The following is a 23,914-nucleotide window of genomic DNA, read 5'->3' as shown; positions in this document are numbered from 1 at the left end:
TATAGCAACCGTAAATGCAAGTGACTTTTATATTTTTAGGATGCCGTACGCAATCCAGATTAACTTAATGCCCAAATAAACAAGTTGAAAAGCCGTCTCGCTAATTAACGAGATAATTTAACGAATTACAAAAAATACGAGCGCCCAGCAAAATGCGAAGAGATCGGAGAAACATTTGCATAAGTTAAAGTTTAATTTGAGCGGGCAACCAAGGACGTGTAATTGCCATAAAAATTAAACAGATAAATAATTTCAGCCGCCTAAAGCAACGGGGAAAAATAGACCATGTGACTGAGTTTTATAAATAAAATACATTTAAATGCACAGAAACAACAGTGAGTGAGAAAAGTGTGACGACATTTCTGAGATGAAGAAATACATTTTATCAAAAGATATCAAAAGAGATTCTTATTTGTAGAAGTCTCTTCCGACACTAAATTATACTTTTTTAGGGAAAATGGATTCAAAACTGAATTTTTTTCAAAACATATTTATAGAAAACTTGCCTAGGAAACTAGGAAACCGTTCTCTTACCGGCGAAATATTTGCGGCGATTGATTTGATTTAAGTTTTTGTTTTCTTGTCCCACGACATTTCGGTTCTTTGCTCCTCGCCAAAGTTTATTTAAATAACTAAAAAGGGGGAATGATGGGATTTGATTTATCGCCAAGAGGCGCCAATCGGCTGCTGTTTCGCCGTTAGCTGAGTTTTTGACGTAAGCGGAGGATGATATTTTAATGAGCCGGAAAGAATATACATACGGTTTTGTGACTGTTTCTGTGCGGCATTTTGTGATTTTGTGGGTTTTGTTTTGCATAATAAACCATGATTAAAATTGGATAAAGCCAAATGATCTGGAAACGGGCTCTGCAGGTGTTATTTTCGCCTGATGTGATCTTTGCTCCCTTCCTTTGAATTTCTTTTGTGCCTGGTTTCTCGTTACTGGCGTTTATAAATAGCCCACAGTTCTCTCAATTGACCAGCAATCGAAATCGAATGCAAGGCTAATCAATAAATAATTTCATAAAAATAAAAAACGTTTATTTCTGTCACGATTCGAATGCGATCGCAGATGGACAGCCGCGTTTCCCTCCATTTATCAATATATATTTACATATAATACTATTATAGTTGGCACTGATAACCTCGCAGAGAATCAGAGCTTTCCGCAATCACCACCACCATAATCGGCAATTGAAATCCGCTTGGAATAGGTCAGTTTCGGATTCGGTTTCCCTTGGCAATTCATTTATGAGGCACAAACAATCTGCTCCGCCGAGATACTTTATAGTTAGTGCGTGGGTTAAACAAATAGAATACGAAAGCTGAGTAAATGTAAATATGTTTTGCAGCTAATTTAATTGAATTTATGCGCGCTATCAAATGCTTCGCAAGTGCTGCAGACACTGTATGGTTTTTGTTTACGTGTAGGTTCTACAAATGAAATTAAATTTCGGAGCAGCCGGCTCAAAACAAGATAAACAACAACAAAACAGCATGTGGGAAGTTACTCTTTTCACTCGGATTTCTGTAAAAAAAAAAGGTGAAGAAGGAGGAGGAGGGGAGAATTTCAAGAGCGTCGAATAGCGAAGAAATGAAAACACGGCAAAGAAGAAATTGCGCAGCAAAAATATTCTGCTGCGCTTTATTTTCGCTTTTTTTCCCCCTGGTATTTTGTTTTTGGACAACCACCACTTGAGAAAAAGAGAGAGAGAGCACTTCGCACTCTCAGAGAAAAAAGAGCAGAAGAGAACTTTTACCGATTTTGCATGCGGCGCAAAAGGCTCCGAATCAAGACAAGCCCTCGGCAAACTTTGAGATACATTTGGTTCCACACTCGCCTCCCAGATTTATGGCCCAATGTCTTTGGATCAAGGTAGTTGAGGTGCTAAGAGCCTCGCCAGTGTTTGGCAATCCGAAAAGGGCACTCAAACATCCATGCAAACACACTGAGTGGGTTGTAAACGTTTTACGATCGTGTAATCTATGGTTAGAACTGCCTATAAACTCACATTTAGAAGGGGTTTGCTTATAAGCGTGTGTATACAAATATATTCAGAAGTTTTTCATTTAGCAACACAAGGCATTTCATTATCTGTATAAGAACTTTAAATTCTTGGTACTATAACTCACATAAACAAACTTGAAATCTTGCCCATATATACCGAAGTCATTAATAAATTTATGGTATTATTAAGTCAACCAAATAAGAAAATATGTAAATAAGTAAATATGTTACTATCGAAAGTTCTTGAAGAATACCCAAGTTTGTTTTCATTCATAATCATAAATGCACATTTGCAAATATGCACAAATGTATATGCAAATGAAAATAAGTAAAAATTTCCGAAATCTATATTTCCAAACGCAAACAAGATTTGAATATTTTTCCACTGCGTAGAATGCAACAAAAACTGTAATTAGCGCCATGAATAAACTCAATATATTTTCGAAACCTGTTTCAAAAACAAACTAAACTGTTACGGAATTAGTGTTGGCTGTTTATTTTGTGTTGACTAGTTCACTGAACTGCTGGAAAGTTCCAAACGCACTCGTTTATCTGAATGTATTTCAGATGCATCTTTCGGATATTTTCAATGCCATGTTTTCAGTTCATCAATCATAACATTTTCCATTTCGTAACACGCATCTTAAATACGGTTTTTACCGATTTCTGTAGATTAGACCTCAACTTAAAAGCTTGTTTCGGATGTTTGTTGTTTGCTTTATTTTTTACGTACTAAGTGGAGGGGTCGCCTGAGAATTAGGTCAAGACGAGGAACTTACTTTAAACGGCAATTAAATTTCTGTTTACTTCGATTTGCTGTTGTTTCTCCCAAGCTGTTTAATTATAATCTCGGCCTGCAACAACATAAATATTTCATATCGCCCCCCGTCTGATGATCGCCTTTTGTCTTATTGTTGTTCATGCTGTGTTGCCTTAATTACAACACGTTGCGATTGCAGTTGTCTGCTCTTGTTGTTGCCGCATAAATTTTATAGTGCACTTAGCATACAGGGTGCTCCAGAACTCCAGATGATGCCTGATAATTACTTATACTTCACAGCTTGATATTGAAAACGTTCTGGAAACTTCCGTTGTGCATCCTCAAGAAAGTTGTGCCACTATATGTTGGTGTTTGTCACCACAAAGAAGGCGCAGATTTTGTGCAATTAACTTTCATTTTCCTCCTAATTGTTTAAAGCCGCTCCTATTTCACCATTTCACCATTATGGCGACTAAATATTCTCGGTAATTCGAGGACATTTCTCTCCGTTAATTGAGTTCACGCCAGCGAACTTAATGAGATCCCCAGGCGGTCTCCTCTTGGCCATCGTCTTGGCTTGGACTCGTTGCCGTTTCCCTGGCCAGCTTGTTAAGTCCCGCGGAACGACCTCTGCCACTCGGTTGGATGTGGATGTGGATGTTGACGTCGCACGTCAGCTCCAGACCACGCCCATGAGCAAACATTATACGTACATACATACATATATTCTCGAGTACATATATTCCAACTCGCACACTCTGCGGCGATTGTCCTTGAACTGGTTTCTGTCACTTAATCCTGTATCATATGGACAATAAAGGCATCTGCGGCGCTTTGGACCAAGGAATCGCCCCATTATCAAGTGAACGAGCTGAATGTGTTCAGCTAGTGAGGAGTACAGTGGAAACTGGCCAAGAAGGTCTGCTTGCATTTGTATATTAGCTGGAACTTATTAATCAGAACTATAAAAATACTATGTTAGAAAACATAACTTACTCGAAAAACCAAAGGTTCTGATAAGCAAAATTATATTATAAATTATTCATTCGAATAATTTACACGAAATACTATAGAATCCTATAAGTTAAAGTGCACAAACAACTAAACAACGAATGACAATAAGTCTCCCATACTTAAATCCAATATATGGCCCTAAAACGTGACTTATTCTTACTTTTTGCTCCTTTTCTTCGTTTGCCGTTTGCGAGCTGCTAATTTAAAATACAAATTTCCACTGCAATTTACGGTTTTTAGCACGCAGCTCTTTATGGTGATTTATATGAGGGGTTTATATAGATTCGAATACAGATGTGTGGACATATACATATATAAATCAAATATGAGTGTGGCTAAAAGTCAAACACACCCACTTTAAAAGCCGATAATTAGCATGCACGATTGACTGACCGTTTCGCGCGCCCACTATATCCCCACAAGATCAGATCTGGATGCGGATTGACCTTGGCCGACCCTCCAGGGGGAGGTGACTAATCGAACAGCTTTCGGTTGGCATCGCGACAGGAACATCGGTTGGTCAACAGCAAATGCTCAAAATTCGCGTCGCCTTGAGTGGGTAAACAACTAGCAGGTCTCCACCCCCCGAAATGTATCTACACATGCACGCGGCGAATGTATCTGCAGTTGCAATATAGTTTATATTTACCGAGTGCACACAGTGGGTTTTTGTACTCAAATCTACGTACGTCCGATGTGCAGCCAAGACTTTGCTGCGCCCGTTGATAACAAAACAAGAATAACAATTCACTTGTTTGTTCATCGTTTGCACCGCTAGATATGCACACACTCATTTGGATATACATACATATACACACAGTCGATTGCAAATATATGGACGGCAATAGTACACACGTACTATGTATATCCAAGTGTACTTTCCTACAGTCAACAAATTAATTCCATGTAAGATCTGTTGAGAACCTGTGAGCAATTAATAATGTTTTGCTGAGGAGGCTTTGTGCGGGTCGAGAGGATGATAATTGTTAATTTTGCTAATTGAGATTTTTATGTTTTCACATGCGGAAGTTGTAAACTTTTTATTTGCCAAATCGAGGTTCAACGAGTTGACAGGAGTGCTAAAAAACAGTAGGACTATTAAATAATACTAAACTACTTGGGAATGCTAAACGCTGTGAGTGAGGACTTTTATGCTGTTTTTAGCACACACAGGATTCACAGGACACACAACAGAGCCCATTAATTTATGCTTTTCATTTGAGTTGCGTGCGCGCTTGGCATTTTCCTGCCTTTTTCATTAAGCCTGACATTTCCCTTTTTCCATTCACTGTCCTCCCGACAGTCTGTCCGTATTCCGTATTCCGCACATATATCCACCCATTATTATTCTTGCCATTGTCCTTGACTGCAAAAGGAAAGAAAAAACGTAGAATGTGCTGTAATCTTCGTTGTTTTCCCGGCCTCTGCAATCTGTGTACACCGCATCTTGGCCAGATGCCAAATGCTAAGTTCAATAGCCACAACACAGGCTCATAAAAGCCAATTAGCACTGCCGCACAACCTGCCAAATTTCGATACCGAGACTTGTGCCTGCTCGTTTGTATGATTTTCCAAGCCTACATTCCATTTCCATTGACGTCAGTAGCGGGAATGGTCTGAAAGTCTTGGAAGATAACAACAATCTTAGAAATTGACATTTCCCATCAGTTGGCCAAGCAATAATTGCAAACAATAACACGCAAACTTATATAACGTATTTTAAGCCAATGGTTTAGAAATAACCCATAACCATTAATCTACATTAATTTGAGGTCTTTGAATATGTTCCTTGGCATATAAATATAATTAGAAGTATTCACCTAAAGGAAATGAAAAATTACAGCTTGTTCAAAGTGTTTTGTTTGTTGTCCATAGGCAATCCCCCAATTTATTCTTTGCTTCTTCAAGTTCTGTTTCATTTTCACTTTATTTTGCCTCCACTTTCGTGGCCTATTTGATAAATCGCCTTCCGGTGACGTAAGCCCAAAAACGTCAACTTCGCGGCGCGTGAATCTCATTTGTTATGATCCTTGAAAGCCCAAAATGACGCAAAAGAAAGTACAGCAGAAGATAGCAAAATAATGTACATATATAAATTGGCCAGATAGAGCTCCACACACACACACATGCACATATTTGCATTCGATGGGCAACAGTCAATGCCAGCGCTGGGGTTAAAGATCACCAGATAATACGGATTCAATTGCGCGGAAAACCCAAGCCCAAGTCGAGCCCCTGCCACTTGCCACTTTCCGCCTGCTGAGGTGGCCACTCCACCGGTTGGTTATGCAAAGAGCTGAAATGTGAATCAGTTGTCCGACTCCATTAGAACGGCAAACAGAAAGTCAGCTAGCTGAAATGAAACAACAACTAACGGCGGTGCACTCATTAATTGAATTTAAGTCATACACTGCAAAAACAATAACCTGCTCAAATGCTAAAACTAAACATTCATTTATAGGATTATATTACCGTATGCATAATATATTTCACTTTTTCTACTTGTTTAATTGGATACAACACAAGTTCTTCTGCTTTCTTGTTGTTTTCAGTCTGAGATACACATATTAATATATATCTTAATTTACTATAGTTTCGCTCAGTGTAGTAGTGAGTAGGCGTGTGTGCCCTTGCGAGTGAACTGCACTTGTTGCTGCGAGGAAATCTTGACTCGACTGCCGGCTCATTTCATTTGCAAATTTCTCCGGCTGCGACCGATTGCACACGGCAAACAAACACTGGCCACCAGGGAAGCTCCGTGTGCACAGGTATCCGTATGACCACGTCCACATCCACGTCCATTCAGTGTGTGTATGTCCAGGTGTTATATAAGCCAAACGCGTGAGTCGAGTCATCAGCAGAGGGCGTTAGAGGTCTTCTTTGCTGGGTGATGTTTGTCCAATGGCACACATACTATATATCTACTATATAAACTATATAGTCGGATATGTAGAACTTCTTATGGAGGAACTCAGTGGAATGACTCACTCGAAATGTGGATCACAATGTGAGCTGTTTGCCATTAATTTATGCACTTTTGCTTCTTCTTTTCACTATTTGCGGATTGGCAGACAATAAATTCAATGGCATACGGAGTCATCGATTTGTATGCTGTTTCTAATGAGATGTATAATAATACTCATAAACTATTCACAAGAATGTTTGTTTCGTCGAATTCTTTGAATAGTAAACAACTCATTTTAAATGTCATGCATTTTAGCCAAGATTTGATTTAACGCTTCTTGTTGTTGGCGTGTTAATTATGCGTGTATTTCTTTCTTCATATTTTTTTAGTTATTTATTAAATAAAATAAACTTTTTTTAATAGCCAACTTTGAAGTGTGCAATATATTCAGAAGCAATTTTTTAGATTTTCCTTATTTTTTGTGTTAGTAATCTTCTGATGTTGACCCTTCTGTCAGCGAAATTGTAAATTGACTAGGACACGCCAAAATCGCATTAGCCAAGATAGAAATACATGTAATTGGAGGACACATATCTATTCTAATCGACGGGATGCGTCGGAAAATTCGCCTTCCCCAAGGTTCCTTTCCGATCTGCGGTTCGGTTCAGTTCCGTTTCTTTTCTATTCTATTCTTTTCTTTTATTTTCCGAACCCGAAAACCGAAACCAGAAAATAATTAGCGGATGGCAGCGGCGTGCCGTGCAATGTTTTGTTAAACGTGCGGTTGCCAATGGCTGCACTTCCGCTTGTAGTTGCAAACATACATACAATACTTACACTGCATTTGTTTAATTGCACGGCTCTAATGATGCGGAAAGAGCAACAAAAAAAAGGGGGTAAAGAGGGGTAAGGAGAACACATTTCCCGCCCACTAAAACTTGGACGTACGCAATGCATCCCAAAGTGCGCACAAGTAATTCGCAAGTGGAAATTAGTGACAGTTTTATGGGTTTGTTCTTGGAAATAAGTGGGCTGTCTGAAATTGCAAGGACATTTCGAATGTAAGAGCTTACAGTCAAATGTTGTCCCCGGCACACAAAGTTCAAAGTTTTCAGCGAAGGTCGCGACCTATGTGCATTCCAACAAGGATTCTATTTGTGTTGACAGAAATACTGACCAAGTTAGTGGGTTCAGCGACTCCTTAGAAGGTCGCTGCGTGTTACGGCTCTATTAATATTGGGGTGACAACTGTCCGATAAAAAAGCAAAAAAAATCAATCGATTAGGTTGCCAATTGTCAGTTAGTTGAGTGGCATTTCACTTAGATAGTCGAGTGGAATGAAGCTATGAAGTGCATGAAAGTACAGTAAATTACGCGTAATTATAAACCATTTTGATAATGACACTACTTGACAATGGCCTACGTTATGTGAATTATGCATTTGGAGTCACTTACAAGCTATTTAATATCTACAGTTTCCGTATATCTATTGATTATATATCAACATTTTCTATGAATAATACACTCAATATCAATAAAGTAAATATCTCTACTCGAAATTAATTCAAGCTATTGGCCAACATTCATTTCGAAACCAGAAGCACGAAGATCGAGAACGTTGCCCTTAAAATAGTTATATCATCCAACAGCTCGTATTTGGAATGCCAGGCCCCAACCAACCCCTCTTCCCCTTTTAAGCCGTTGGCAAGTTCAAATATTTGCCCCGACCGATCCTCCTGCTTTTCGAGCTGAATCATCGGGTTATCTGCTTTCAGCGCAAAGAGGCAAACAAAAGTCAGCACAAAACAAGCCGTAGTTGAAGCCAAATGCGAAATTGGAGGAGGCTAAAAACAAAATAAGAACCAGAGAAGAAGAAGAAGCTACTTAAATCGCACACCTTAGCACATCCGTCAGAATGCTCCCCACATGACCAGTGCATGGCGATATGGGAATGGAGGAGGGAACCGGGCGGAAAGTGCTCCGTACTTATTTACACATATCCAATATCCAATCACGTTCAAGGTAAATGCTGGCCGAATTTCGCACAAACTTAACTACGATGCGGAGCCCATAAATAAATTGTTTACAGTTACTCGGGCTACTGGGCTACTAAAGATAAATTAAGCATACGCCCCATAGTCGGTTAAACATATTGTTTGCACCTTTTTTTGGTCTTTATTTATGGCTCCCTTTCAATCACATCTAATTCGCGATAGGCACAACGCAAACAAACACAGCGCTTATCAGCCCAAAACGTTAGCGTAGCATAGTATTTCCTTATCGCCGGGGCTCGTCTAGTGGGGGTCTGCCTGATAATTCAGCAATTTAAAATTTTGCACTCCCTAATCAAAGTTCTCTTGCGCACACACTTGACCTAAATGCGCAATTCTTGGGACCTATAGACTTTTGGAGCTAACTGTATGGTACATAGTCGAAAACCAATCTGTGTGGTAAAATATATTTCTTTAAGAGGGTACAAGATGTAAGAGGATTTTCCTTAAAAAGAAATAGTTAATCAAGCTTTTGATTGTAAAAAAAAACAAGACTATTATCAATGGAATAAATTGAGAGAGTTTCTCGAGAGGGGTTCAATCGCCGAACCCCTAAAATACTCCAGTGACGTACACGCATATATAGTATAGTATTATGTACCATCTATATACTTTCACTTTCTTCACGCGCATGCGTCATAAATGGGGGCCCAAAGTGGAAAGTCGGAAAGGAAGTTGACCTCCGACAATCGTGTTTCTCTTTTATATTTTTGGCGTGTCACGTTTCAAAATATTGCCTACTTAGAAGCGCGTTCTGGTCCTTATGGCAAAAATGCGCTGTTCATTTGTTTTTTGCGCACTTAAAACGCCAAGACGATGTTTCCTATACTCGCCCAGAAAATTCTTTTACTTTTGACTGATTTATGGACGAGTTATGTGGGTGCCCTTCAGATGCCCCTCAACTAATTCGAATGGTAATCCGCCGCAGTTGCTAATGGATTACACATGGTCGAGTGTTGGTTGCACTGAATGGGGGAAATGGTTCAATTCATGCTTTTACTCTCGCTTTCTGCACTCACATGCATGACTACATACATATGTACTTAGATTTCAAGGACGCCCAACAGCCCCGCTGTTAGCGCTAACAGCGCTGTTAGTTTGCCCCCTCATGCTCTCTCTCTCTCTCTTTGGCACTTGTTCGACAGCACGTGCACCGTTTGTTCTTTTCATTCTCATTCTTCTTTGGGATTTTGAGTCAAGCGGTTGTGTGCGTACCGGTGTTCGTGTGTGTGCGTGCGTAGGCGGCCGGCCGTATTTTTATATGCATGTGTGTATATATATAGAATTTTGCATTATTAAACAAATTTGATTACTGGTAAATAAGTTGGCGACTTAACCTCAATTGAACCGGCTGCTCTCTTCGCTCACTTTGTTCTACGAATCGCAATGTAAATTGCATTAAATTTGATCAATGTTGTGAAATATCCCCCTGAAAGCCTCTTGAGAAAGCTAATCAATATTCCTCAGTGTTCTGCCTCTTTACGTACATATTTTCAATCTTTCCCATTTGTTTTTATCAGTGCGCCTTTGGCTCTTTCTTCATTTGAAATCGCTTGCCGTGTTGTTATTGTTGCGTTGATAATAAAAATAGAACTTAACTTTATTTTCTGTGCTTTGCTTTGGCTCGCTTCTCGAATGCCCCGCCTCCGCCTGACTCCCCCTTCCCCACTCCTCCTGCTGCGTTTGTTGTTTGTTTTACACACAGCGATAAAGATAAAGGCCATTTATTTAAATCAAGCATGCGATTTGAGTGCTCATGTGAGTTGATCCCGAAGAGTGAACAATTCTGATACATACTTATATGTATATGTAGCTTTTCTCGAACAGATGCAACTCGTATTTATTGCATTATAAAATAATTTAATTACCCAAGAGGCTGGGACAACTGACAGCCCGACAATAACCGCAAGTGCGGCAGGCCTAGAAAGCTGGCCAGGCGACAAATGTGACGATTGAACTCTTGCAAAATTGTAAAATAAATCCAATATAGTCTTGAATTGAAAATTATTTTCTTATAGCTACTGCAATGCAGTCTTCGAAATCTCAGTCCAATATATTTTCAAGGGTTAAACATATTTAAACATATTTAATGTTTGTGCAAATATAAAATTTCGAGTTCATTTATTTTATTGCGCTCTCGTGGCATTGAACTTTGTAAATTTTGTCGCCTGGGTCGCTGAACCCGCCTAGAAAAGTGACCCTGAGCGCATGTTGCATGCGTACAGGCGACGCGTGCGTCGCAAACGATCTGTGTGGAAATCGTTCCGATCGATTAGGCCTTTATTTATTTACCCGCTACATTTTGCAACGGCTTCGCAACGACAACAAGGCAGGGAATTAAATGAATTGAATAAATGAGAATAAAGCTATGCGCGCATTGACTCTGCCTTGTTGTTTTGCAATTGTGGGTGGTAGTGGTGAACTTGCTCAAGTGCATTCATCATTTGATATATGTTGCTGGCGGCGGCTGACGCTATTTTTCAAACTGTCGATTACGGCCAATATAACTTTTACAAAAAGTGTTTAACCATATTGAAAATAAACAATCGCGTCGTGGAAAGCAAAAAACAACAGAAAGAACAAATAAAACGCGGCGATGTGTGCAGCTTTGACTTAATTTCAGTGCGTTCAACCTAGGAGCAAACGAGACGGATAGCGATAGAGGGGGATGCAGAGCAAAAGCTCTCGAGCAAGTGCATCGATAGTGGGCGAGAAGGAGAGCGAGAGAGTGATGTGTTGTGTTTTTATTTACAGTTGAAGGATTATTATGTGACTTTTACAAGGCGAGACAGAGACAGCGACAACCGATCGCAGTGCTTACTTTAACCAAATTGACAAGTGCAACAATAACAACTGTTTTACACTGCGTTACAAAAGTGTAACAACATCAAGAACTAAACAATAACAAAAACAAAACGAAAATCAACAACAATTGACAACACAACGGGAGAAGGAGAACGGCCCAGCAATGCATGGAATAACACACCTGTACCGCCAGCATGCCGTGGAAAAACAGCTGAGCGGTGGCGAGAGCTGGTCCCGCCAAATTTACCCGAGCTACGGCAGCAGTGCCGATGCCTCCTCGCAGGGCAGTCGCCTCTACAGCGTAGACTCCTCCAGCAGCTCCAGCTCCAATTCCAATAATTCCGGAGGTGGCGGCAGCGGATCTGCAGGCGGTGAGAATTTGGGAGGGGTCACCGGCAGCGCATACGCCCAGTGGCAGAGCGACCGACACTCTCTGCCACAGGCTGTGCCCGATGCCCCTCGGTCGCTGGCCAACCACCACTACCGCAACTCGCCCACCCACCAAGCCCACTACCAGCAGCCCACTAGCGGCAGTCTCAAGCGGACACCCTCCTCGAAGCGCAGCTTCTTGGAACGATCTCACAGTCCGGCTATATATGGCGTGAGTAGAATGGTCAAGTCAAGGATGCAAACCGATCAGGAAAGCGGAGAGAGTATTTAATATCAGTGAATCAGTGAATTAGTGACTCTCTGAAGAAAACAGCAACCAATAAAAGAATATTATACTTAAACAAAAGTAAACACCGTAACTAATAATGATAACCGGAATAGTTGATTAAATCTTTTGAATTCAGTATGTTTCTGGCTTATAATCGGTTTGCAACCATTAATCGGATCTTTAAAACATGTAGTTAATCCTATCCAATCAAAACTTTTAGAGCATGCGTCGCAGTGCAGGTCCGGACTTCGGCTCTCCACCGCCCACCGCACCCGTCGGTGGAGGCGGTTACTTCCCACACGATCTCGACGACATATACGAGAGCCAGGCGGACCATCAGTATTTCACCCACACGGGTGCCAGCGGACCCCAGCAGCAGCGACCCACGGCTATCTCGATCTTCCATCGAGTGAGCGCTGCCCACACCTCGCTGGACGACTATACCTTGCCCGGGGATGCATCGCGCCAGTCCATGAATAGTACAGACAGCGGGGTGAGCAGCGGACCCTTCAATCGCCAGCGTTTCGACAACTCGTCATTCGCCAAGAGTCTCAGCATCGACGAACAGGACCCACAGCACTCGCCCCATAAGGATGGTCACAGCAAGCACGGAAAGCACCATCACCATCATAGCCATCACCACCATTCGATCCACGAGCTAGTGAAGCACTTTGGCAAAAAGATGCACCTGTGGCCGAGGAAGCACCACGACGCCCAGAGCGTTTGCACCTCGCCACAGAACGATCCGCAGGAGAACTTCCGCACCAGATCCAAGAGCTTGGATGTGAACACGCTGAGCCGCCCCAACCGCATTCTCGATGACTGCGGGGCCACCTACAAGATATACGATCGCATAGTCAAAGAAGGTAAAGGGTTTCGGGCGGGTTACTTTCCGTTTGGTACTTGCTGTTCTATTAGGTCTAGTCTTACTGCTTAAATTCTACATTCAAGCTTCTGTACTGATAACAATTTGGTGTACTCTTTCAGGTGCTCACATGCGTCGTGCCTCCGCGGATTTGGAAAAACGCCGTGCATCAGTTGGCGCCGCAGGTCGAGGTCTGCGAGGGGATGGTACTTTGGATCCACACCATGCAGCCATCCTCTTCAGAGACTCACGAGGGGTAAGTTTAAAACTTGAAGCTAGCATATAAATTAGAAGACGGAGTATCTCATAAATTGTCTCTAAGTAAACTAAGTAAAGTTGGATTTCTTAATCTTGTTTGGTTTGATAAATATTTTGAAAATTTAATTAGGGAACACATTTGAGGCAAATCTTTTTTGGCTGTGACATACATAATTATCATCCTCGTTATGCATAACAAACAAATATCAAACTGCGTAGAAAATAAGCCTCAACTTTTTATACAATTATCTGTCCAACTAGATGTAATAATTTATGATCTTGTCGCAAGTATTTTCCCTTCCACTTTCTGCTTTGCCTTTTCTTATCGCCCTAAAAAGCAATCTGCTCGCTTCTCAGATTCAGAGCTATTAATAGCTTAAAAATACACTTCTATGAATCCCCTTTTCTCTGGGGCTTAAACTGTTTGACTCCTCCCCTTCTTGTTTACTTCGTTCGGTTCGCTTCACCTTGACATTTCTGATATACTCTGTTGCCCGTTGAGAAATGCATTTTCCCAGTTGCTTGCATAATACCTTCAAGGTCGTGTTCTGTCTACGTAATTCTCCCTCTTCTTCTATTTTCACCTGTTGAATGTTGAAAGTATCAAGCAATTTGTCAGTTTCCAGAACTCCATAATATTAGCCTATTTTCTTTTGTATTGCATACTTAGAGGTTATCGCACTTTACACAATGTAGACTACATGTAGAGTTCCACGCATCGTATTAAATGTACTTATTACGTATACGTCGTGAGCACCCATTAAATCATATTGGACTAACAGCTAGGGATAGTCACTTACATATGAAATTTTAGAGACTTTGGTGAAACAATTTCAATGAAGTGAGTCACTTTAAATTAAAAACAAGATGTCATGCTGATAGCCAGTTGACTTCTCTGATGGTTTTGTCATCAACTTTGAATTAGTTGGAGAATTTCCTTTCACTGGGTTTTCGCCCACACCTACATACATACATATGTATATGTAAAACCCAAGGCCTCATAATGGGCCTAATGACCATTATAAACAGTTATTATATTGTTACAGTCTGTTATTGTTTACTTCGCCGTCCACAACGTGGTCACCCATGGAAACTGGTTTATATCGATAGATTTGAATCATGTGTCAAGTGTTTGTTGTTATACTATGCACATTCTTGGGAATTCTTTGCGAACTTTTTTGTATTCTGACGTCAGCGGATTGGGCTTTCACCATTAAATTCTTTTTGGTATTGGTTTGTTGTTGGTATGTGCCCGCTAATGATGATGATTAATTAGCCAACTACTCTTCACATGTCAGGCTTTTCTCACTGTTCTTGGCTCCCTCTCTGTCTCTCTCTATTTCTCATTTCTCTTTAGCAAGGCCACAATCTTGCAGTACCGTTTGTCTAACTTATCGCTCAAAAACACTAAATATACACAGAAGCTCTTTGCTTTTTGGATGCGTATTTAAACTGAGTCACTTGACTCTTGAATTGAGTGGATTCGCCTTTTAGTCGTGTACCCTTGTCGCTTCTTCTTCTTCTTCTTCCGCCTGCAGTGGCCTTCTTGAGCTTTTCGATTGTGGGTGCAAGTGGGTCTCTCTCGTTGTCTTCTCTCTTGTTTACTCAAGCGATATAACGATTATGTCGAAAAAGAATGAAACGAGCCCCATTCTTCTGATACCCTTTCTGCATACGGTATTCATAATTTCCACTCGGCTGCGATCTCTCTCTTTCTCTCTCTCTCGGGTAAGAAGAAAACACCCCACAGCAGGGAGACGGCTGAAAGATAAGCAAAGCAAATGAGGTGAACCGTTGGACAAACCAAAAGTTTATTTTCGATGCAGTCAACCCAGATTTTTACTGCACTCGAAATTATTATTGGATCGTACTTTTCAGATTTTTGCAGTAAAAGTTCAAATATTTTTTAAGATCAGCAACATTCAGGGTGACGACATCTAATCAATCAAGTGTTGCAATTTATAATATCATCAGAATGTGTGATTTATTGCGATTATTTTGTGGAGTGTAAGTGCATTCTAGGGTCTTGTAGCTTCGTTACAATTACATTTACATTGTGTGGCGTGTGTGTTCTTGTATTTTCCTATACTCTAGCACTCTCGCGAACTTTTGGCGCTCTCCTAGGCCAATCCACTCGCTCTCTTTCTCCTCTGCTCTTTGTCGTGGTGCGATCATGTGTGGGGTCCGGCTGGCGCTCGCTCAACTCTTAACCAGTGGCTTTTTAACCAGTTTAAGTTTTCATTTGCGTGAGCACAGACGTGTCCGGAAAGCGAACGGAAGACAAGTGGAACGGAACACGGCCGTATAATCAGAGATCAAACAGAGTAGTGGTGTCGTCACTTTTGCGACTTCCCATAAAAACCGTCTGCCAGTGCTTATTGCTTCTTTTCGAGTGCGCGGTTTTCATGTATCGCCGCCGGTATTCCGCCTTCGAGCCCAGCACACCCCGCGTGGGAGTGCTACCCTCTCCGCCGCCTCAATATGCCAATCCCCCCGCCGACCCTGCCGCCCCGAAAACGCCACCCAAGCTGAGCGTACACTTTGACCCCAATTTGCCGAAAGACAACGATAGCAACAACAATCTCACCGGCAGCGAAAATGCAAATGCTAAATGCGGCGGTCGCAAGGCGCGTTCGCTGAGCAATTCGCCACTGTATCACCGCAAAAAGCGGTACGGCCATCTGCCGGCGCTGATGTCGAATAACGGGCCGACGGCCAGCAGCAACTACCAGCTGCTGAACAGTGCGAATCTGCGAGATCTCGTCGACGGCCAACGCCACTCGCATCACGTAAGCAGGCGTGATGACAGCCAAAGCCACAGTCATAGCGAAAGCCCAAGTCACATTGGCCACATTAGCCCAAGCTATCAAAGCATCCCAAGCCTGCCAAGCGGCAAAAACAAGGCGAAAGATGGCAAGAAGCTGAAGGCAACTTTAACGGCGGCCATGTCGTCGTCTCTGCTGCGACGCAAGGCGCACAGCAATCACAGTCAACAGCAGAAACTGCAACTGCAACAGCAACAACAAGAGCTACAGCAGCAACAGCAAGTGCAGCAGCAACAACTGAGAAGCAACGACAGCAAGACAATTGCAAATGCTGCCCGCCATTCGCTGGGTCATTCACCCTCCGCTGCCGCCGCCGCTGCTGCAGTGCAGCAGACGCTCGTCTACGAGCGACGGCGCGTCAGCAGCGCCCACTCCTCCCCCTCGCCCACCTCCAGACACCACTCCCCAGTGCACCAGTGCATGTTGATGCGGCGGCGCAGCGACTACAGCGTCGAGCAGATCGAGCAGTGGAAACGCCAGCAGCAATTGTTGCCGCGATCCGGACGCAAGATTAGCGTAAGTGCACCGGGAGAAACAGGCTTGAGTTATATAATAAAAACATGTAAAATTCTCACATCTTTTGAAACCGTTACCTTCGCTTGACAAAGTACATTTAATATAACATAACAATATTGAACACCAATGATTTTTATATCGGTGGTCTTACGGACAGATCTTTAGATGTGGAAGCCGTAGTCCGTACGTGGAGTGAGATACTTCAATCGATACGCTTTTCTTTTTGTGTGGAAATGCATTGAGATGAAAACAAAGGAAAAGCCATCGAGTGTGTGCCAGTGGCAAAGCTTTAAGGCAAAGCTTTTTCGTCGATTGAATTCGGCTGCATTCAGTGCAATATATATTTAGACAAAATGAGGGTCAGCCTTACAATGCACATAGAAAAAAACAAATAGTCAGTAGCTAATTTGCATAAAATGAAATAAGATTGAACCATATATTTTTCATTCCTCTTCTCTTTTAAATTAATTAAATATCTGGAGAAACTTTCAAACTTAGTAATAAATATATATTTGTTAGATATTCTTTTACCTCGAATGATAACAAGTTAAATATTTATTTCTCAGTGCACACTTTTCTTGACCCCATTTCTAGCTGCTAAGAGCACTGCGAGAGAGGAAGAGAATGTGAGTTGCGGGCAAAGCGTTTAGGCTAAACCAAAATTGGCCTGCACCTGTGTGCGAGTGTTCAATTGTTAAATTGCCGTATCTGATATGGGGTACTTGTCCCATTGCCTCGTTTCCACGACCGCCCTCCCCACTCCCCTCGGTAATGTGTCATAATTCCACAATTGCACATTTCAATGTTAATTCAAAGCTACTCAACCGAGTGAGCATACAGCTCCTCATCCCCCCTTCTTCAACCGCTCGGCTCACAAATATTTCATTGGGGCTGGCATTATTGTTCCTCTGGGTTTTATCTGCGATTTCGCGTTCTGATTACCAGATAACGTGTAAGGGAACTGTATCAGCGCAGTTAATATTTCTATTTACGTTTAAGTTCCCTTATTGTTTACTTTTGGTATTGTGTTGTCGACACTTCTATCCCTGAAATGCGCCAATCATTGTGACCCACATATAATATCGGAACGGTTAATAAAATAGGGCTAATATACCCAAACTATATCAGTGTGTAAGGAAAGAGGAAGTGCTAAGTAAAGTAATAATATCTTAAGGTGTAAGTTATAGTACGCCACAAATACCTTGCATAACGATTAACGAACGTATAAGTATATGTTTGTACATATGTACATTTTACGACTTTTCGAGTTAGCTCGTTTATTTCTTTAATGATAGTTCACTTTTCATCGCCGTATGTAGTTAACAGTTATAAATTAAGTTTTACCATTTCGAAAGTAGATAAACAGGTAAATATATTTAGAAAACTTGATTTCAGAGATGAACACATTTCCGTTGGACTTTCAAAACAATAGATTTATCTTAAATACTAGGAAACTAATTCTTTCTTTCAGAAAGATATATAATATGCTTATTACTTCACTAAATTCTAACCAATCCTTTTGTTTTTATTACAGTTGCCTGTCGCTGATCCGTTCCTAGAGAAAGTAAATCTATCAGACCTGGGTAAGTTTTGAAACCACCCTCTTAATCCACTCCCATGTCCCCTTTTCCGCAACGGCCGTCCCGAGAAACAAACAACAATGTCTAGTTTAAATGAATTAGCAAACATACTTGGCTGGCGTTTGGTCAAGAGTCGGCCTCTGAGGATTTTCGTTGGGCACACGACGCCATCGCCAGAATATAATAGAACCTGATATGCCAATATATCTATGTGTATAGACCGAAGAAGAAGATAAGTTGTGGAATCAGTCATAATTCACAGGGATTATGGTAGCAAGCGATTTGAATGTTAGCGTGGGCTGTCTAAAATGTGGCATCCAAAAAAAATTGTTAGGGAATTGGAATTTACATATAGTTCTTTTATTCCCGACAAAACAAGTGGATAGACTTCTGTTCTTAAAGTTCCTGAAGAGAACCGAACACACCCCCAATAGTTCATATTTGCTTTTCTTTTTTACCAAAGCTAATTATAAGTTCCAAGTACGCCGGAGGCCAATCGGGGAAAAATACGCAAATGAAGTGAGGGCACTACAATGAGAGCCGAAAGGACGGAAAGCGGGAAAACAGTGCATGTAATTTGTTGGCAATTTCAGACATTTCATGATCCTCATTAACGTCAATTCCCAGCCGATCCGATCCAACCGATCTCTCAGCAAAGATTATATTCAATTTATTAAACGCTCTGAGAACTTTTCGATTTAGTGGCGAGTTTTCTGCTCAGAGCGTTTCCACTATTATTTCAGTCTATCATTTGTTTGTTTTTGTGCGCTTTTCCCCTGACGAAAAACTTTTCCGCCACAGAGAGCCACAGCGAGCGGAGGAGGAGATGGAAAACACAGACTGCAGATCAGTTTATGATAAAATTTCGAATCGTTTAGAACGTCGCCAACGAAACACGGGCAGACGACACAAGTTCGGCGGTTTTCCGTTCCGTTTGCTTTACGTGTGGAAATATTGGCAGCAGGAACCACTCGCGATCTATACGTGTCTATACATATGTGCCAAGTGTGTCTATGGATACTGCCCAGAGCCGTAATTACTTGCGAATCCAACCGATCAACTGCAAGCAAAGCAAAGTCGACCCATCGAAGGTCTTCGCTGCTCTCTTAGTCATTCGCTAAGAATGTTCGAATAGCGCCGCGACGCCAAAAGCAACTGAACCATCACCACCACCCTCGCCGACTGGCCACCTCCCCCACCATCGCCGCCCATTGCGAAAATGGGTTTTCAATTGTTTAGATGCCACACGGCAAAAAAAGAAATAGCAGAATAATCAACAAAGCCAACAACGCCAAGGAGCATTTCAATTAACTCTTGTGGCCCGTGGCCCCTGTCAAAAGAAACACAAACGCAGAAGCGAACAGAATCGAATACGATAAACCATATTTACCTTTGCATTCGCAACTGGATATATGCATGTGCATTGAAAACCAATCATTGAACAGCAACAGAGTACGAAAAAGATTGAAGAGACCTTCACCGATCTCGACAAGCGTTTTTGCCTCCATTTCCTTCGACTTTCTTTATTTGTGTGAATGGTTCGCCGCCGGCAACCGCAGTCAATTTAATTTATTAAACAACATTTAAATGTTTACAAAGCTTAGTCGGGAAAATCTTTTGCCGCTGCATATAGTTCCAAATATTTTACAATTTATTTCGATGTGTATATTTTCTGGCCGCGGTATCTGGCCTTCGTGTTTTTCTATATATTATATTTGGTCGTTTTTAAACTTTTGGTTCGTCTGTTGTTTGCTTATATTGTGGTGGATATCATCCGGATAATTTGTTGGAAATACTTTTACCAGTGGTTTTTAAAATTTCCACTAATCTCATACTGTAAGGCGGCAGGTTTCCCTTAAATTATTTTCGCTCTACGTCGATAAATCATAAATTTACTTTGATCTGAGTTTCCGTCTGATCAAATAATAACCTGCCAATTTGTAAATTGAACGAACATAATTTTTGCACTTTAAATAAAGTTATTTATTATTTTTAAAAATAGATTTCCCTATGATTTTGGCAAAAGAGGCGCAATAATCTCTACAGACATTCGAAATTTCAGTGTTGAGTCTTATGCTGCGGTTAATTAATTTCTTGGCACAACTGCCTGTCCCAATATCTGTTATGTGTCGCTATAATGGCTGAATCGGTTTGGCTGTATATTTGGCTTGCATTTATCAGGCCCCTGACAAGAGCGATCTGCAGCCCCTGTGATTTTATATAGTTTTTGATTAACACCTTTTGGCCCCGCCTCAATATTTATTTGTTTACATTGTGCCATAGCCGTCTACAGTCTACATTACGCCCCTCTCACTTGGTTTCTCTTTCTCTAATTGGGAATTGAAATAATAATATTTGTTGTTGAACAATTTGGCGAATCTATTCTATTTCGATGTGTTTGTCTAAGCTGTAGCTGCTTCGGTTGCTTTTGTCGTACGCTAAATTTATTTTAATTAAAAATGTCTTAATTTAATTCAACGAAACGCGTGCGCCCTGAAAATTTATGGGCATCGGTTGTTCTATTTTTGGGTTCAAATACGCGGAGCGCGCATAAATATCGCTTAACTTTCATAGCCTACTACAGTGAGAAGCGCGTAGAGCGGCGCAGCTCTGTTAGCGGACTGTTAGCGAGCTGTTAGCTAGTTGGTCGATCAATTAGGCAAATCAATTAGCGAAGCAAATCGAGTCGCGCAGTTAATTGCTAGCGCCCACAGTTCTCGGGCAGAAGACCAGATCAGATCGGATCGCATCAATCTAGCGTAATGCGACACTGAACATCGTTAAAAACAAAAACCCCCCAAAAAGAGTGAAGCGTCAAAGTGGAGCAGAGTGGGAATCCAGAACGCATGTTACAGTTGCACTTCTACTCGAATCATGCGGGTCGTCTGGTACTCGGAGGTGGCAACCGTCGCCCAGCCGACGTCCTTTGCTATCCGTTGGAGAGCATCAAAGAGTTCGAGCAGATCTCTGAGGCCTGGAAGCGCCTGCTAGCCGAGTTGCTTAAGAAAGGTGGACATCTCAGATCCCTAAATTTCAGCCCATATCGTAAATAAATCCATTATTTAACCCACTTCTCTTCTTGTTTCTGCAGAGGAGGACGACTCACAGATCTTCGTTAAGTTCTTTCGTTTTCACAAGTGCTATGATCTGATACCCACCTCCGCCAAGTTGGTTGTCTTCGACACCCAGCTCCTTGTAAAGAAGGCCTTCTACGCCCTGGTCTACAACGGTGTGCGAGCGGCACCACTCTGGGATTCGGAGAAGCAACAGTTCGTGGGCATGCTAACCATCACGGACTTTATCAAGATCCTGCAAATGTATTACAAATCGCCAAATGCGTCCATGGAGCAGCTGGAAGAGCACAAACTGGACACGTGGCGAAGTAAGTGAACACACACATTGGCATTGAATGATGATCCTAACTATATTGTGTCCTTTGCTAGGCGTGCTGCACAACCAGGTGATGCCGTTGGTCAGCATTGGACCGGATGCGTCCCTCTACGATGCCATCAAAATTCTCATCCACAGCCGCATACATCGCCTGCCCGTCATCGATCCGGCGACCGGCAATGTCCTTTACATCCTGACACATAAACGCATACTTAGGTTCCTCTTTCTATACGTGAGTTTCTGGAATATAAACTACTTACCCAAAAGCAAAATATTAATGTGATACTTCCTATGCGCAGATTAATGAATTACCAAAGCCCGCGTACATGCAAAAGAGTTTGCGCGAACTGAAGATTGGCACCTATAACAACATCGAGACCGCCGACGAGACGACGAGCATCATCACGGCCCTCAAGAAATTTGTGGAGCGACGAGTCTCAGCCCTGCCCCTGGTGGATTCCGATGGTCGCCTCGTTGACATTTACGCAAAGTTTGATGTGATTGTAAGTATGCCTCTTAGTGCTCACGGATAGATAGATAGATAGATGTGAAGCATAAATCTTTCCAACATATGTTGTATTGTTAGAGAGATCTTTAAGTAATGAAAATATTCTTTTCCTTCAGAATCTCGCCGCCGAGAAAACCTACAACGATCTCGATGTTTCGCTGCGCAAGGCCAACGAGCACCGGAACGAGTGGTTCGAGGGCGTGCAGAAGTGCAATCTGGACGAGTCGCTGTACACGATCATGGAGCGAATCGTCCGCGCCGAAGTACATCGACTGGTGGTGGTCGACGAGAACCGCAAAGTGATCGGCATCATCTCGCTGTCCGATATCCTGCTCTACCTCGTCCTGCGACCAAGCGGTGAAGGCGTCGGGGGCTCGGAGAGCTCATTGCGTGCGTCCGATCCCGTTCTGCTGCGCAAAGTGGCTGAGGTGGAAATACCAGCGACAGCCGCAGCGTCGACGACAACAACCCCGCCTCGCAGTCCATCGGCCGGATCCGGCAATCGCAGCCTGATCGAGGACATACCCGAAGAGGAGCCGACGCCGGCGAGGAGCGACGATGCCGACAGTGATAACAACAAGTCCGCCAGTGAGGATAAAGCCAACAACAACCAGCACGACCAGACGACGACGGCTGCGACAGCTAATGGTGATAGCAACAACAGCCCCGTAGAAGTGTCCTTTGCCGATGAGGCGCAGGAAGAAGAAGCTGCCGACCAGGTCGAGCGCAGCAATTGTGATGATGATGACCAGCCAGCGCTAGCGGAGATTGAGCGCAAGAAGGCATCGATGGACGACGACGAAGACGATGGGCTGAGCAGCGCCGTGTCCGCTGCCTCCGCTTTGGGCCAGTCACTGACGCCCGCGGCGCGAGAAATGGCGTTGGTTAGTGAATAAACCTAAACCTACACCTTAACACTTAATTTAAACTTATGCTAAAGAGATACAGCTGTTACAGATACAAAAGAAAAAAAAACAATTGCTAAACAATAACTATGAACCCCAAAACACAACATTAATGATAAAGCAGAGAACATTATATTTGAATATTAATATTTGTTAATATTAATGGGTAAATGGAGGTTATATGAATAGTAATGAGAAGCTCATATTAATATCCGCGGACATAGCAACTTTGATTGGAGTAAAAATCTTTTTGGATTGAGACGTCAACGGTGTGGGTCTCTTCACATAGCTCTGGGCTTGACCCTGTTCCATATTGAGGATTTCCATGTATATGGATTAAAGCGATCATGGCCATCTCATGTTGCATATTGAAGGAATTTCCGGTTGTTTGTGGATAAGCTTCTTTCTAAAGGTAATGCGGGTATTCGCGGCCAAAATAGATACTATGAAGGGATAATATCTGATATAAAGTGATTATATTGTCCAGCTTTGATTCTTATATTGTCAGCTAAAAATCATTACCTATTTTAATATGTTTTAAGAAAACCCATTCTACAGTCAGAGTTTCCTACTTCTGCCAAATCAAAGGTAGTTCCTGAAATCAAAAGGTACAGTGTTGTGCAGATAGAGCAGATGGATACTAAGGTTCCTGAAGTTGCCTTAGCTGGTGATGTTACATTCACAACACAACCATTACAGCCGGATGCAATTTTTCTTAATGAAGTATCGATAAATTCTGTGGCAAACGTTGTATAGGAATGTAGTCAATATTCCAACTAAGGTGCAAATTCAACCTCGGATTTGTCCTGTCCAACAGTGCATGCGATCTCGTTTGAGCAATCAAGGTGCGACATTGTACACAGATA

At 42.0% G+C, this 23,914-nt stretch overlaps 1 protein-coding gene across 12 annotated transcripts in view; it reads left to right on the top strand.

The window, feature by feature from the left end:
- Nucleotides 1-23,197, top strand: part of LOC6727226 (5'-AMP-activated protein kinase subunit gamma-1) — a 57,108-nt gene extending 33,911 nt beyond the window's left edge. For 7 of the 12 annotated variants that reach the window (XM_016175794.3, XM_016175792.3, XM_016175787.3 and 4 more), the window contains 6 exons: nucleotides 13,189-13,322; nucleotides 18,200-18,248; nucleotides 21,337-21,627; nucleotides 21,689-21,867; nucleotides 21,935-22,138; nucleotides 22,260-23,197. In XM_016175794.3, the coding sequence (XP_016033731.1) occupies nucleotides 13,189-13,322; nucleotides 18,200-18,248; nucleotides 21,337-21,627; nucleotides 21,689-21,867; nucleotides 21,935-22,138; nucleotides 22,260-23,039 (1,637 nt within the window). In that variant the 3' untranslated portion in view covers nucleotides 23,040-23,197. Of the gene's footprint in view, nucleotides 1-11,492; nucleotides 12,145-12,421; nucleotides 13,068-13,188; nucleotides 13,323-15,523; nucleotides 16,666-18,199; nucleotides 18,249-19,103; nucleotides 19,251-20,819; nucleotides 21,255-21,336; nucleotides 21,628-21,688; nucleotides 21,868-21,934; nucleotides 22,139-22,259 lie in introns of those variants that run through there. The other 5 variants (XM_039295734.2, XM_016175788.3, XM_016175785.3 and 2 more) reach the window with 3 other exon arrangements.
- Nucleotides 23,198-23,914: the final 717 nt, after the last annotated feature.

This window comes from Drosophila simulans, chromosome 3R (genome assembly GCF_016746395.2).
Source record: "Drosophila simulans strain w501 chromosome 3R, Prin_Dsim_3.1, whole genome shotgun sequence".
Taxonomy (NCBI): domain Eukaryota; kingdom Metazoa; phylum Arthropoda; class Insecta; order Diptera; family Drosophilidae; genus Drosophila; species Drosophila simulans.
Note: the sequence above shows the minus strand (reverse complement) of the source record. Positions and strands in the feature narration are given on the sequence as shown.